The sequence below is a fragment of the Coregonus clupeaformis genome, chromosome 40 (genome assembly GCF_020615455.1).
Source record: "Coregonus clupeaformis isolate EN_2021a chromosome 40, ASM2061545v1, whole genome shotgun sequence".
NCBI classification, from domain to species: domain Eukaryota; kingdom Metazoa; phylum Chordata; class Actinopteri; order Salmoniformes; family Salmonidae; genus Coregonus; species Coregonus clupeaformis.
In genome coordinates this window covers 36028547-36044329 of record NC_059231.1, presented here as the reverse complement: position 1 = coordinate 36044329, position 15783 = coordinate 36028547, and the positions used below count along the sequence as shown (strand labels likewise).

Here is a 15783-nt window from a genome sequence, read left to right as displayed (position 1 = left end):
GGGGAGTTTCTCCCATTCGTCTCTGCAGATCCTCTCAAGCTCTGTCAGGTTGGATGGGGAGGGTCGCTGCACAGCTATTTTCAGGTCTCTCCAGAGATGTTCGATCAGGTTCAAGTCCGGGCTCTGGCTGGGCCACTCAAGGACATTCAGAGACTTGTCTCGAAGCCACTCCTGCGTTGTCTTGTGTGCTTAGGTCGTTGTCCTGTTGGAAGATGCACCTTCGCCCCAGTCTGAGGTCCTGAGCGCTCTGGAGTAGGTTTTCATCAAGGATCTCTCTGTACTTTGCTCTGTTCATCTTTCCCTCGATCCTGACTAGTCTCCCAGTCCCTGCTGCTGAAAAACATCCCCACAGTATGATTCTGCCACCACCATGGGGCTTACATTAGATTTTATTTTGATTGTTCAGATTCACCATCATCAATAGTTTTGGTAGTTTTGCTTGCAACGATCAGTTTACTTATCATTTTTACTTATGCAGAGTAAAGTTGTTAATTTCATAATGAGGACAGCAATCAGTTTTGCTACCCACACTGCATGGTCAAAGCGGGAGAAAAAGAGAAGCTCACTCAGTCCATCAAAACCATTCGATTATGAGACGGGGGGTGAAATCCAAACTTGTGATATATATTAATTGGCTATGTCATAGCAAATCTTTTAAGATAAATATTGATACATTACTAGCTGTAACACTTTTAATCTCCCCCCTAACTGATAGTGGGGTGGTAAATGCCCAGTTACCTTTATGGCTTAGCTCAGGTGCTTCCATACACCATATACATATACATAATTGGTCCTCTGTAGCTCAGCTGGTAGAGCACGGCGCTTGTAACGCCAAGGTAGTGGGTTCGATCCCCGGGACCACCCATACACAAAAATGTATGCACGCATGACTGTAAGTCGCTTTGGATAAAAGCGTCTGCTAAATGGCTTATTATTATTATTATAATTTACACACACACACACACACACACACACACACACACACACACACACACACACACATTTTGTTCTTCTATCCTCGTGGGGACCTTAAATGAATTTCCATTCAAAATCCTATTTTCCCTAACCTTATCACGTAATCCCTAACCACTAATCCCTAAGCTTAAAATTGTTTTTGTCCTCATGGGGAGGTGGGAAATGTCCTCACGAGGGAGATTTTTCATTGTTTTACTATCCTTGTGGGGACTTTGGGGATTTTAGGTCCCCACAAGGATGGAAGAACCAACACACACACAAATTGCATCGATTCATTCTTCTAATCAAACTGAATCGCACCGAATCCTTTCAGACTAAAACGTATTGTTCTTGTATTGTATCGGAACCCATGGATCTAGATACAGTGCGTTCGGAAAGTATTCAGATCTTTTTCCACATTTTGTTACGTTACAGCCTTATTCTAAAATTGATTAAATATATATTTTTCCTTATCAATCTACACACAGTACCCCATAATGACAAAGCAAAAAAAAAAATTTTAAATACATTTTTGCACATTTATTTAAAATAAAAACGGATACCTTATTTACCTAACTATTCAGACCCTTTGCTATGAGACTCGAAATTGAGCTCAGGTGCATCCTGTTTACATTGATAATTCTTGATGTTTCTACAATTTGATTGGAGTCCACCTGGGTAAATTCAATTGATTGGACATGATTTGGAAAGGCAAACACCTGTCTATATAAGGTCACACAGTTGACAGTGCATGTCAGAGCAAAAACCAAGCCATGAGATCGAAGGAATTTTCTGTAGAGCTCCGAGACAGGATTGTGTCGAGTCACAGATCTGGAGAAGGGTACCAAAAAATGTCTGCAGCATTGAAGGTCCCCAAGAAAACCGTGGCCTCCATCATTCTTAAATGGAAGAAGTTTAGGGGAGGTGAGCAAGAATCCGATGGTCCCTCTGACAGAGCTCCAGAGTTCCTCTGTGGAGATGGGAGAACGTTCCAGAAGAACAATCATCTCTGCAGCACTCCACCAATCAGGCCTTTATGGTAGAGTGGCCAGACGGAAGCCACTCCTCAGTAAAAGGCACATGACAGCCTGCTTGGAGTTTGCCAAAAGGCACCTAAAGGACTCTGAGGTCTGGTCTGATGAAACCAAGATTTAAATATTTCGCCTGAATGCCAAGCGTCACGTCTGGAGGAAACCTGGCACCATCCCTACGGTGAAGCATGGTGGTGGCAGCGTCATGCTGTGGGGATGTTTTTCAGCGGCAGGGACTAGGAGACTAGTCAGGATCGAGGGAAAGATGAACGGAGCAAAGTACAGAGAGATCCTTGATGAAAACCTGCTCAGGACCTCAGACTGGGGCGAAGGTTCACCTTCCAATAGGACAACGACCCTAAGCACCAGCCAAGACAACGCAGGAGTGGCTTCGGGACAAGTCTCTGAATGTCCTTGAGTGGCCCAGCCAGAGCCCGGACTTGAACCCGATCTAACATCTCTGAAGAGACCATAAAATAGCTGTGCAGCGACGCTCCCCATCCAACCTGACAGAGCTTGAGAGGATCTGCAGAGAATAACTGGATAAACTCCCCAAATATAGGTGTGCCAAGCTTGTAGCGTCATACCCAAGAAGACTCAAGGCTGTAATCCCTGTCGAAAGTGCTTGAATAAAGTACTGAGTAAAGCGTCTGAATACTTATGTAAATGTCATATTTACGTTTTCTTTAAATACATTTGCTAAAAATTGTAATAACGTGTTTTTTGTTTGTCATTATGGTGTATTGTGTGTAGATTGATGAGGGGGAAAAACGATATAATCAATTTTAGAATAAGGATGTAACATAACAAAATGTGGAAAAAGTCAAGGGGTCTGAGTACTTTCCGTATGTGCTTTACGTATCGAATAATCTTGTAAAGGAACGTTTGGCTGTGCGTTTGGGATTGCTCTCTAACATTGAATCAGTGTGTGTGTGTGTGTATTCCAGGGCCATGTGTATAATTCCACATCATGCATCAGGAATCGGATGGAGAAGAGATCATGGTTGGGCTTCGCTCAGGTAATTTAACCTCAGATTATTTTTTCATAATGTGCAATCAAAATTAAGATTACCACGAAAATTAAGACTATAGGGAACCTGGAATTCTATTTAATCACTAGTTATGGTTGTCTTATAGTCTTACCATGCTGTTTGCCCACTGCATAGATTTGGATCACTCCCTATTTGACCCAATAAACATGGTTGCTGATCTGTAATGATTAAATGCTTAAGTTGATAACGATTCTGCTCCTACTGAAGCCCTTTAGGGGGTTAGGAAGGAATAGACTTTTACCCCAAAATAAAATGTATTGATGAAGCACTGTTTGTTTCTATGGAGTGGCTGCGGATCCGACTTTTGGATCTTTTTCCCCAACAGCTAAAAGTCTGAAGTTTGTGATCGTGCGGGATTCTCTACTTTACACACCCTCTCTCTACTCGTTTGGCTGCTCAGAGAAAAGGCTACTCTGGTGAATGGCACTCGTTTAGTAAAGTTAGATCAGAGCTGAATTCATGTCTGCAAGATCACATAATGATAGTATTCTACACTTCCGGTCAAAAGTTTCAGAATACCTACTCATTCAAGGGTTTTTCTTTATTTTTACTATTTTCTACATTGTAGAATAATAGTGAAGACATCAAAACTATGAAATAACACATATGGAATCATGTAGTAACCAAAAAAGTGTTAAACAAATCCAAATATATTTTATATTTGAGAGTCTTCAAATAGCCACCCTTTGCCTTGATGACAGCTTTGCACACTCTTGGCATTCTCTCAACCAGCTTCATGAGGTAGTCACCTGGAATGCATTTCAATTAACAGGTGTGCCTTCTTAAAAGTTAATTTGTGGAATTTCTTTCCTTCTTAATGCGTTTGAGCCAATCAGTTGTGTTGTGACAAGGTAGGGGGGGTATACAGAAGATAGCCCTATTTGGTAAAAGACCAAGTCCATATTATGGCAATGTGTTATTTCATAGTTTTGATGTCTTCACCTATTATTCTACAATGTAGAAAATAGTAAAAATAAAGAAAAACCCTTAAATGAGAAGGTGTTCTAAAACTTTTGACTGGTAGTGTATCTACATATGTAGGATGTTAATTTGACCAGTATTGTCGCAGCAAAATAATCCTTCAGCAACAGGACATTACGTTGCTTGATCGGTGGTTAGGCTATTAGCTGGCCAGAATTAGGTTACATGAGAATGAAAAGTGCAATACTGTTAATATAACCATGTGTTAGTGTGGGTTTTCAGTGAATGTATGTAAATCACGACACTCATCTGCATTTCCTGCGGACATCCTCCAGGACATTTCTCAGCAACAACATAGTTACCAAATTAAGATCCTACATCTGTAACAGAACTTAATATAATAGCATAGTGTAGCTATTATGAGGATGATTAGGATGATTGTGCGAATGGTCACATTTTTGTCTCAGGTGGCCATAACTCAACAGGGCACACCACTAGGCAAAATATTTGCTTTTATTTAAACTAAACACAAGTATGCTACAGTTTGTTAACAACATCTTCTCTAAAATTCACTCACTGTACTTAATTCAAAACAACCCTGGGATACACCCAAATCATTTGGGTTTCAGGATCCTTTCACAGCATTATAAGGCTGCGTTGAGACAATGACTTATCGATGACCCAAGCCCAGGTCATTTAATCCCTACCATTGTGTCTCTGAGTTGTCATAATGCTTCAGCAAATGTACGTTATCCCAGGAGCGTTGGAAGATGTAATTAACCTAAGTTATGTCCCTCTTACTGCCCTGAATGCCTCTGCTGATCCTACAGCTATTGTATGCAGTAATCATATGCCTATGAACCAGAGTTATACTGTTAGCACTGAGGTGGTGTGCTCAAGCAGGAAGTCCACTGTGTGCAGCTCACCCTGCACTAACATAAATAACTTGAGCATGTCTACTAAGCTTCCCAGTAAAGCAAGAAAAACATTCAAGCATCCCAGAAAAGTGTTACAAATAGCCCACGTTAACTTATGTAGCTTCATAAATCAATAATTTGGTAGTAACAGACGACATTCATATTCGTACAATCTCTGAAACTCACTTTGATAATACCTTTGATGATACAGTGGTAGCAATACATGATTATAAGATTTTTGTAATTTAGCAGACGCTCTTATCCAGAGCGACTTACAGTTAGTGAGTTCATACATTTTCATACTGGCCCCCCGTGGGAAACGAACCCACAACCCTGGCGTTGCAAGCACCATGCTCTACCAACTGAGCTACACGGGGCCCGTATACGATCTACAGAATAGACAGAAATGCCAAAGGTGGAGGTGTGGCTGTTTATATTCAGAACCACATTCCTGTAAAGCTTAGAGAGGATCTCATGTTAAATCATCTGCCTCACCTAAAGCCCATTCTGGTGGGAAGCTGCAATAGACCACCAAGTGCTAACAGTCAGTAGCTGGATAACGTGTGAAATGCTTGATAATGTATGTGATATCAATAGAGAGGTATATTTTCTGGGTGATTTAAATATTGACTGGCTTTCATCAGGCTGCCCACTCAAGAGAAAGCTTCAAACTTTAACTAGTGCCTGCAACCTACCAGGGTAGTTACAAACAGCATAGGAATGAAATCATCAACATGTATTGATCACATCTTAACATCCTGTGGCGTACAGCATTAGCATCAAATAGCCCCCGCGATATGCAACTTTTCAGGGAAGTTAGGAACCAATATACACAAGCAGTCAGGAAAGCAAAGGCTAACTTTTTCAAACAGAAATTTGCATCCTGTAGCACTAACTCCAAAAAGTTTTGGGACACTGTAAAGTCCATGGAGAATAAGAGCACTTCCTCCCAGCTGCCCACTGCACTGAGGCTAGGAAACACTATCACCACCGATAAATCTACAATAATCGAGAATTTCAACAAGCATTTTGCTACAGCTGGCCATGCTTTCCATCTGGCTACCACTAACCCGGCCACCAACTCTGCACCCTCTGCTGCAACTTGCCCATGCCCCCCGCTTCTCCTTCACACAAATTCAGACAGCTGATGTTTTGAAAGCGCTGCAAAATCTGGACCCCTACAAATCAGCTGGGCTAGACAATCTGGACCCTTTCTTTCTAAAACTAGCCGCCAAATTGTCGCAACCCCTATTACTAGTCTGTTCAACCTCTCTTTCATGACGTCTGAGATCCCCAGAGATTGAAAGCTGCCGCAGTCATCCCCCTCTTCAAAGGGGTGACACTCTAGATCCAAACTGCTACAGACCTATATCCATCCTGCCCTGCCTTTCGAAAGTATTTGAAAGCCAAGTTAACAAACAGATCACCGACCATTTCGAATACCACCGTACCTTCTCCGCTATGCAATCCGGTTTCCGAGCTGGTCACGGGTGCACTTCAGCCACGCTCAAGGTCCTAAACGATATTATAACCGCGATTGATAATAGACAGTACTGTGCAGCCGTCTTCATCGACCTGGCCAAGGCTTTCGACTCTGTCAACCACCGCATTCTTATTGGCAGACTAAATAGCCTTGGTTTCTCAAATGACTGCCTCGCCTGGTTCACCAACTACTTCTCAGATAGAGTTCAGTGTGTCAAATCGGAGGGCCTGTTGTCTGGACCTATGGCAGTCTCTATGGGGGTGCCACAGGGTTCAATTCTTGGGCCGACACTTTTCTCCGTGTATATCAATGATGTCGCTCTTGCTGCTGGTGACTCTCAGATCCACCTCTACGCAGACGACACCATTTTGTATACATCTGGCCCTTCATTGGACACTGTGTTAACAAACCTCCAAACGAGCTTCAGTGCCATACAACAATCCTTCAGTAGCCTCCAACTGCTCTTAAACACTAGTAAAACTAAATGCATGCTTTTCAATCGAACGCTGCTGGCACCCGCCCACCCGACTAGAATCACCACTCTGACGGGTCTGACCTAGAGTATGTGGACAACTACAAATACCTAGGTGTCTGGTTAGACTGTAAACTCAACTTCCAGACTCACATAAAGAATCTCCAATCCAAAGTTAAATCTAGAATCGGCTTCCTATTTCGCAACAAAGCCTCCCCTTCACTCATGCTGCCAAACATGCCCTCGTAAAACTGACTATCCTACCGATCCTTGACTTCGGCGATGTCATTTACAAAATAGCCTCCAACACTCTACTCAGCAAATTGGATGTAGTCTATCACAGTGCCATCCGTTTTGTCTCCAAAGCCCCATACACTACCCACCACTGTGACCTGTACGCTCTTGTTGGCTGGTCCTCACTACATGTTCGTCGTCAAACCCACTGGCTCCAGGCCATCTATAAATCACTGCTAGGCAAATCCCCGCCTTATCTTAGCTCATTGGTCACCATAGCAGCACCCACCCGTAGTCTGCGCTCCAGCAGGTATATCTCACTGGTCATTCCCAAAGCCAACACCTCCTTTGGCCGCCATTCCTTCCAGTTCTCTGCTGCCAATGACTGGAACGAATTGCAAAAATCTCTGAAGCTGGAGACTCTTATCTCCCTCAATAACTTTAAGCATCAGTTGTCAGAGCACCTTACCGATCACTGCACCTGTACACAGCCCATCTGAAATCAGCCCACCCAAGTACCCCATCCCTATATTGTTATTTATTTTGCTCTTTTGCACCCCAGTATCTCTATTTGCACATAATCTCTTGCACATCTAGCATTCCAGTGTTAATACTATTGTAATTATTCTGCACTATAGCCTATTTATTGCCTTACCTCCATAACTTGCTACATTTGCACACACTGTATATATATTTTCTGTTGTATTTTTGACTTTATGTTTTTTACCCCATATGTAACTCTGTGTTGTTTTTATTGCACTGCTTTGCTTTATCTTGGCCAGGTCGCAGTTGTAAATGAGAACCTGTTCTCAACTGGCTTACCTGGTTAAATAAAGGTGAAATAAAAAAAATAAAAAAATAAAAATAATGCTGCAGAAATGTGTTTGAATGCAGTATCCAAATCCAATGGATGTAGTAGCCATATCTAGGAAAACCAAAGTTCCAAAGGCTGGGCCTAATATAGTGTATAAGAGGTCATACAATACGTTTTGTAGCGATTCCTGTAAGTCGCTCTGGATAAGAGCGTCCGCTAAATGACAAAATAAATAAATAATAATAATTTTAAAAAATATAAAAAAAAAAAAAAAATGATATAAATAATATTTGTTAGTCCGTGGTGTGTAATGAGGAGCAACCAGATGCTGCGCTTGACACATTTATGAAATAGCTTATCCCTGTTACTAATAAGCATGCACCCATTAAGAAAATGACTGTAAAAACTGTTAAATCCCTGTGGATTGATGAGGAATTGAAAAATGGTATGGTTGAGAGGGATGAGGCAAAATAAATGGCAGATAGGTCTGGCTGTACAACCGATTGGCAAACATACTGCAAATTGAGAAATCGTGACTGAACTGAATAAAAAGAAGAATGAACTACACTATGAAACAAAGATAAATGACATAAAGAATGATAGTAAAAAGCTTGGGAGCACCTTAAATGAAATTTTGTGCAAAAAGGCAAACTCTGCTCCATCATTCTTTGATTCAGATGGCTTATTCATCACAAAACCCACTGATATTGCTAACTATTTTAATGATTTTTTAATTGGCAAGATTAGCAAACTTAGGCATGACATGCCAGCAACAAACGCTGACACTACACATACAAGTATATCTGACCAAATTATGAAAGACAAGCATTGTAATTTTGAATTCCGTAAAGTAAGTGTGGAAGAGGTGAACAATTATTGTCGTCTATCAACAATGACAAGCCACCAGGGTCTGACAACTTGGATGGAAAATTACTGAGGATACTTGCATATGATATTGCCACTCCTATTTGCTATATCTTCAATTTAAGCCTACTAGAAAGTGTGTGCCCTCAGGCCTGGAGGGAAGCAAAAGTAATTCCCCTACCTAAGGATAGTAAAGCCCCCTTTACTTGCTCAAATAGCCGACCAATCAGCCTGTTACCACCTCTTAGTAAACTTTTGGAAAACATTGTGTTTGACCAGATACAATGCTATTTTACAGTAAACAAATTGACAACAGACTTTCAGCACGCTTATAGGAAAGGACATTCAACAAGCACAGCACTTACACAAATGACTGATGATTGGCTGATTAGAAATTGATTATAAAAATATTGTGGGGGCTGTTTTGTTAGACTTCAGTGAGGCTTTTGACATAGTCTGTTGCTGGAAAATCTTATGTGTTATGGCTTTATACCCCCTGCTATATTGTGGATAAAGAGTGACCTGTCTAACAGTAGACAGAGGGTGTTCTTTAATGGAAGCCTCTCCAACAAAATCCAGGTAGAATCTATGTATGCGGATGACTCAACACTATACACTTCAGCTACCACAACGATTGAAATGACTGCAAAACCTAACAAAGAGCTGCAGTTAGTTTCAGAATGGGTGGCAAGGAATAAGTTAGTCCTAAATATTTCTAAAGCTAAAAGCAATGTATTTGGGACAAATCATTCATTAAACCCTAAACCTCAACTAAATATTGTAATGATTAATGTGGTAATTGACAAGTTGAGGAGACTAAACTGCTTGGAGTAACCCTGAATTGTAAACTCATGGTCAAAACATATTGATACAACAGTAGCTAGGATGGGGAGAAGTCTGTCCATAATAAAGCGCATCTCTGCATTCTTAACAGCACTATCAACAAGGCAAGTCCTACAGGCCCTAGTTTTGTCGCACCTGGACTACTGTTCAGTCATGTGGTCAGGTGCCACAAAGAGGGACTTAGGAAAATTGCAATTGGCTCAGAACAGGGCAGCACGGCTGGACCTTGGATGTACACAGAGAGCTAACATTAATAATATGCATGTCAATCTCTCCTGGCTCAAAGTGGAGGAGAGATTGACCTCATCACTACTTGTATTGTGAGAAGTATTGACATGTTGAATGCACTGAGCTGTCTGTTTGAACTACACCTATTCATACTCCACAATACATGCCACCAGAGGTGTCTTCACAGTCCCCAAGTCCAGAACAGACTGTGGGAGGCGCTCAGTACTACATAGAGCCATGACTACATGGAACTCCATTCCACATCAGGTAACTCATGCAAGCAGTCAAATTTGATTGGGAAAAAAAGGAAAAAAATACACCTTATGGAACATCGGGGACTGTGAGGCAACACAAACATAGGCACAGACACATGCATACAAACACACGATAACATACGCACTATAAACACACGTACACATGGATTTTGTTTTGTAGATATGTGGTAGTAGAGTAGGGGCCTGAGGGCACAGACTTAATATGTTGTGAAATCTGTTGTAAATGTATTGTATTGTTTAAAAAAAGGTATAACTGCCTTACATTTGCTGGACCCCAGGAAGAGTAGCTGCTTCCTTGGCAGCAGCTAATGGGGATCCATAGTAAAGACAAATACAAACTCTGTATGCTCCTTCCAAACAACACTGTATAACTCAAGAAGATCTAAATGCATATCCCCATGAAACTGGTTGAGATCAAATGGTTGGCATGCAGATGGTGCATGAATGTTTCACAGGTAAAACTTGAAGGATTATCATTCACGATTGACGTTGAGAAATGTGAATTGAGGGTGACCACAAAAGTTTGTGCTTGAAGTAGGGCTGCACAATTAATCTAATTTTAATAGAAATTGCAATATTGACATGTGCAATATCCATATCACAAGAGGCTGCATTTTTTTTTTTTTACGCAATTAATGTAACATTCAAATGTAACACCACCAACCATAGAATCGGAATACACATTTTATTTCTAAGATAAAAAAAAAAATCCCAATTAAATTGTTTGCCCATATCGTACAGCGTAAAGTAGAGGTAAAGAAACTCACGCGCATTACATTATTCGGATCTTCAGCGCTGGGGAAAAAGGATCCAGGGGGGCGGGACAGGGCGGTTACCTATGGATCTGCAGCCTTGGCCTTGTTTGTATTCCTTTCCAATGTGCTACACTTTCAAACTCTCTAAGGTCTGGGTTGCTTTTGCGAGTTGTGACAAATGCAGTCCTAAAAGTGTTGTTAAAATAAATACAAATATTGATAAATTGATACGTGTGCGTGTGCTTGTGCGCACAGGGCTGCCTGTTGTACCGGGATATGAGTAACGACCACAGTACGTCGGCCATCAAGATCAACCCAGAGACTCTGGAGCACGAGGGCACCATCACCATGCCAGGTACATGATAACACAAAGTAGCACCTCCTTCTCCCCCATAGTGTGTGTTATAATAAACAATGCATGGATTTTTTCATGTACCCGTTTGTAAGCTAGTGTGTGAGTTTTTATTTTTGTAATCATCCGTTTACTTACTGTTGTCTTGAACCAATCAACCTGGCCTGTTTGAAAATGTATATTATATTTTTTAGATGAACTTGGACACATTAAATAATAATAATTAATGCTCATAAAAACCGTTTGCCCGGTGATCATTGACAACTGACCAAACCCTTTAGCCAGTCATGTCATTAATATACGCTTGTAACTACAATGTTTTCAATATTCATAATATTTCGATGTAATCATAACTAATGGATTCCGCCTCCAGAAATTCATCAATTAATCCTGATTAAACTAGGAAAGGATTGAAACAGGACCAATTGGACAAATGGCCACAGGACAAGGATGGCTACATAACTTTATTGATTCAATGTGCAGACAACACTTACACACTTCCTCAGGATATTGAGAAAAACTAGATCTCTGTCTAGCTAGCCCTGTTTTTTGTTTTACAGTATGCTATGTTAACATTCATTTCAAAAATATAAATGAAATGTACAATATCAAGGACGGGACACTTGCATTTAATAGAAAATAATAAGGTTATATTAACTTAAACAGAGGTCAATGCACAATGTTTCGGCTGAATTCCTTTGTCAAGAGCATGACAAATTAATCTCCCTATTTGGATGTTATAAATGCACTCATCTTTTGAACTCTGTCCTCTTCATAGGTCTACAGGCAGACGGCCAGAGCATAGTCTTCACCGACGGAGAGTACATCAACCAAATCGCTGCCTGCAAAGACGTGAGTCTCATTCACACATACATACACACTCACATTAATCTGCTGCAAGGGCGCTAAAGTATTCTTTCATTTGTATTTTTCTTGAGAGAGAGGAGTGGATGGGGACAAACAGACCCCACTCCTCAAATGGTTACAAACCCAAACTGAAGTCCTGTCTGCGCCTAATTTGGAGGAGAGAATGCTATTATTATACTATAATGTAGAGAGCGTCATTCCCGCGGGACCTGCAGACCCTGACAGAGATCTTTGCAGCACGGTCTGCATTTTTCATGCTGCTGTAGGGAACGGGCGGTCAGACAGACTACTTTGGGATTAAAAACATGTTTTTCATTCCGCAGATTATTTGTAATCTTTTTGTATTGTATGCATTTTCTATTATATTAAAGGCACCCTTTTGTTGCCTTATTCAAACACTCTAATAGGCAAATTCTTGCTTCTTCAAGTTCAGTAGCCTAGCTCTTTTGTTGGGCATGCAAGACCAAGTGCTCCATATGTGTGGTCTACAATTAAATAGCATGTAGGCTATAGTATGCATGGGCGCAGTGGTCTAAGGCACTGCATCTCAGTGCTTGAGGCGTCACTACAGACCCCCTGTTTCGATTCCAGGCTGTATCACAACCGGCCGTGATTGGGAGTCCCATAGGGCGGCGCACAATTGGCCCAGCGTCGTCCGGGTTTGGCCGGTGTAGGCCGTCATTGTAAATAAGAATTTGTACTTAACTGACTTGCCTAGTTAAATAATGGTAAAATAAATAAAAATAAAAAGCACAAGGCAGTTGTCTTTCCATGGAAATTAACTTCCTAAATATGATAGTCTATAGTTTAGGCTGCTACATTGACTGGAAATAAATATTGATAACACATTTATCTGTCTCTGCCTGCAAATCGTCCTGCTCCTCCTTAAGCCTGCAAAACGTAGCTCAAGTCAAGTGCAAGTGTCCGCTTTCCTATTCTATTTCGCCCCAACTCTGGCTCTCTTTCAAACTATGTCCAGTCTATTGGCTGATATGGCCCAATAATAATCTACTGATAGCCTAATATAGCATTACGGGCCACGTGAGATTCTCTGGCATTTAAACCTATTTCTTAAGCTATTTATGCAAATGTGTATCTTGCCTAGAGCAGCAACATAGCTGGGACAGGGGCTGCAAAGCGAGCTATGTCATATGCACCTAAAATAACATTGTGGGACTGCGGTCGGTGCAGGACCAGTTCCTGGGGGATTGGGTGGAAGTCGGACAAGAAGCCAGTGGGAGTGGGCAGGAGCGGGATGAAGAAATCAGTCTTGTGTAGACCTCTACTATACTGGCCAGTAGTGCTGCTTGAGTGTCTGGCTAATCTTATTATATAGGAACACTGTTCACTTCCCTGAAGGCAGCCACCACTCTCCTGTCGGGTTAGCTAGCGCCTTCAGAAGGAGCCGCGACGACGCGTGCATTAGTTTGTCATTGGCTGGATCACCTCAAGGTGTGGCCGAGTCGCTAGGTTACCAATCAATCATCAATCACATGATGACTTTGTGCCATCCTGGCTCATGCGCTGCTGATTTCCAAACCTTCCATAACAAAGCCATCACCTGCAGAGAGATTAACCTAGAGATGAGTTCCCTAAGCAAGCTTGTCCTGGGGCTCTGTTCACAAACACAAACAGACTCCACAAAGCCCCAGGACAGCAACAGCAAGACAATTAGACCCAACCAAATCATGAGAAAACAAAAAGATAATTACTTGAAACATTGGAGAGAATTTACAAAAAAACTGAGCAAACTGGAATGCTATTTGGCCCTAAACAGAGAGTATACGGTGGCAAGAATACCTGACCACTGTGACAGACTCAGTGAGCATAGCCTTGCTATTGAGAGAGGCAGACCTGGCTCTCAAGAGAAAACAAGCTACGTGTGGATAAACTCCCATATCTATTGGGTGAAATACCATAGTGTGCCATCACAGCAGCAAGATTTGTGACCTGTTGCCACAAGAAAATGGCAACCAGTGAAGAACAAACACCATTGTAAATACAACCCATGTTTATGTTGATTTATTTTCCCTTTTGTACTTTAACTATTTGCACATCGTTATAACACTGTACATAGCCATAATATGACATTTGAAATGTCTCTTCCTTTGAAACTTTTGTGAGTGTAATGTTTACTGTTAATTTTTGATTGGTTATTTCACTTTTGTTTTATCTATTTCACTTGCTTTGGCAATGTAAACATATGTTTCAGCTAATGGGGAATCATAATATATTCAAATACGTTGTACAACTGGCAACAACAATCTGAATTGCGAGTACAATGTACATTGTGAACATATTCCACACAAAAAACTAAAGACCGATTCATAAGCAATGAAAATAGCTAGTAATGTTCATCAACTGTTGGCTTGAGTGGAGCTGTTGGGCAGTTGGCTTGAGCGGGAGGGCATTGGTCAAGAGAAACTGTCAGTCTTACAGACAGTTCAGGAGCTCTAGTCTTCATCAGGGCACCTTGCTGTCTCGGAGCACAATTCCTCTGTAGTAACAGCTCCATAGGTATCTAGTCCTCAATGGCCTAAGTGTAGCGTCCACCTGGGTGATGCCTTGGCCGCTGAGGCGGCAAAGCACACCACACATCAGCCGTCGTCCGGAAAAGTCCCTACTATGAGCATTATCAGCCATCCCATCCCCGCACACAGTCCTTATCCTTCTTAATCTATGGATTTCACATGACTGAGCAGGGGTGCAGCCATGGGTGGACCTTGGAGGGCATAAGCCCACCGACTTGGCAGACAGGCCCAGCCAATCAGAATGAGTTTTACCCCACAAAATGGCTTGATTACAAACATAAATACTCCTCAGCTCAAATGATCCCGCAGGTGAAGAAGCCAGATGTGGAGATCCTGGGCTGGCGTGGTTACAAGTGGTCTGCGTTGTGAGGGTGGTTGGATGTTCTGCCAAATTCTCTAAAATGACGTTGGAGGTAGCTTATGGTAGAGAAATTTACATTTAAATTCTCTGGCAACAGCTCTGGTGGAAATTCCTGCAGTCAGCATGCCAATTGCACACTCCCTCAAAACTTGAGCCATCTGTGGCATTGTGTTGTGTGACAAAACTGCACATTTTAGAGTGGCCTTTATTGTCCCCAGCACAACGTGCACCTGTGTAATGATCATTCTGTTTAATCAGCTTCTTGATAGGCCATATCTGTCAGGTGGATGGATTATCTTGGCAAAGTAGAAATGCTCACTAACAGGGATGTAAACAAATGTGTGCACAACGTTTAAAGGAAATAAGCTTTTTGTGCGTATGGAACATTTCTGGGATGTTTTATTTCAGCTCATGAATGGGACCCAACACTTTACATGTTACATTTATATTTTTGTTCAGTGTAATTAGCTTGACATCCAGTGTTGCATTATTCAACATTACTATTAAAAGACTACTCCTTTATAGTACCTCATTCTGTGGTTTGGTAACTTTCTGTTCTATTGACAGACTCTGGCCAGACTGAAGATGGCATGCGTTTCTCAACGGAGCCTCGGATGCAAGGGGGCGCTGCGATGCCACTTCGTTGCGGACGGTTCCCATTGAAATGAATTACTTTCGTCGCAACGCAATAGACTGCAAATTCTGGATGTAAACAGGGCATAACCAAGGGGTCAGAGAAGTCACATTTTTTAATAGTAAATAAGACACTTTAGCAATGATCTTTGTACACAAAACATCCATTAAATTATTCAATTAATTGTCTTAGAGG

At 41.5% G+C, this 15783-nt stretch overlaps 1 protein-coding gene across 2 annotated transcripts in view; it reads left to right on the top strand.

The window, feature by feature from the left end:
• LOC121554853 (E3 ubiquitin-protein ligase MYCBP2-like) overlaps positions 1–15783 on the top strand; it is a 323061-nt gene that overhangs the window by 65412 nt on the left and 241866 nt on the right. For both annotated transcript variants that reach the window (XM_045212139.1, XM_045212140.1), the window contains exons 7-9: positions 2933–3004; positions 11099–11198; positions 11974–12047. In XM_045212139.1, the coding sequence (XP_045068074.1) occupies positions 2933–3004; positions 11099–11198; positions 11974–12047 (246 nt within the window). The remainder of the gene's footprint in view (positions 1–2932; positions 3005–11098; positions 11199–11973; positions 12048–15783) is intronic.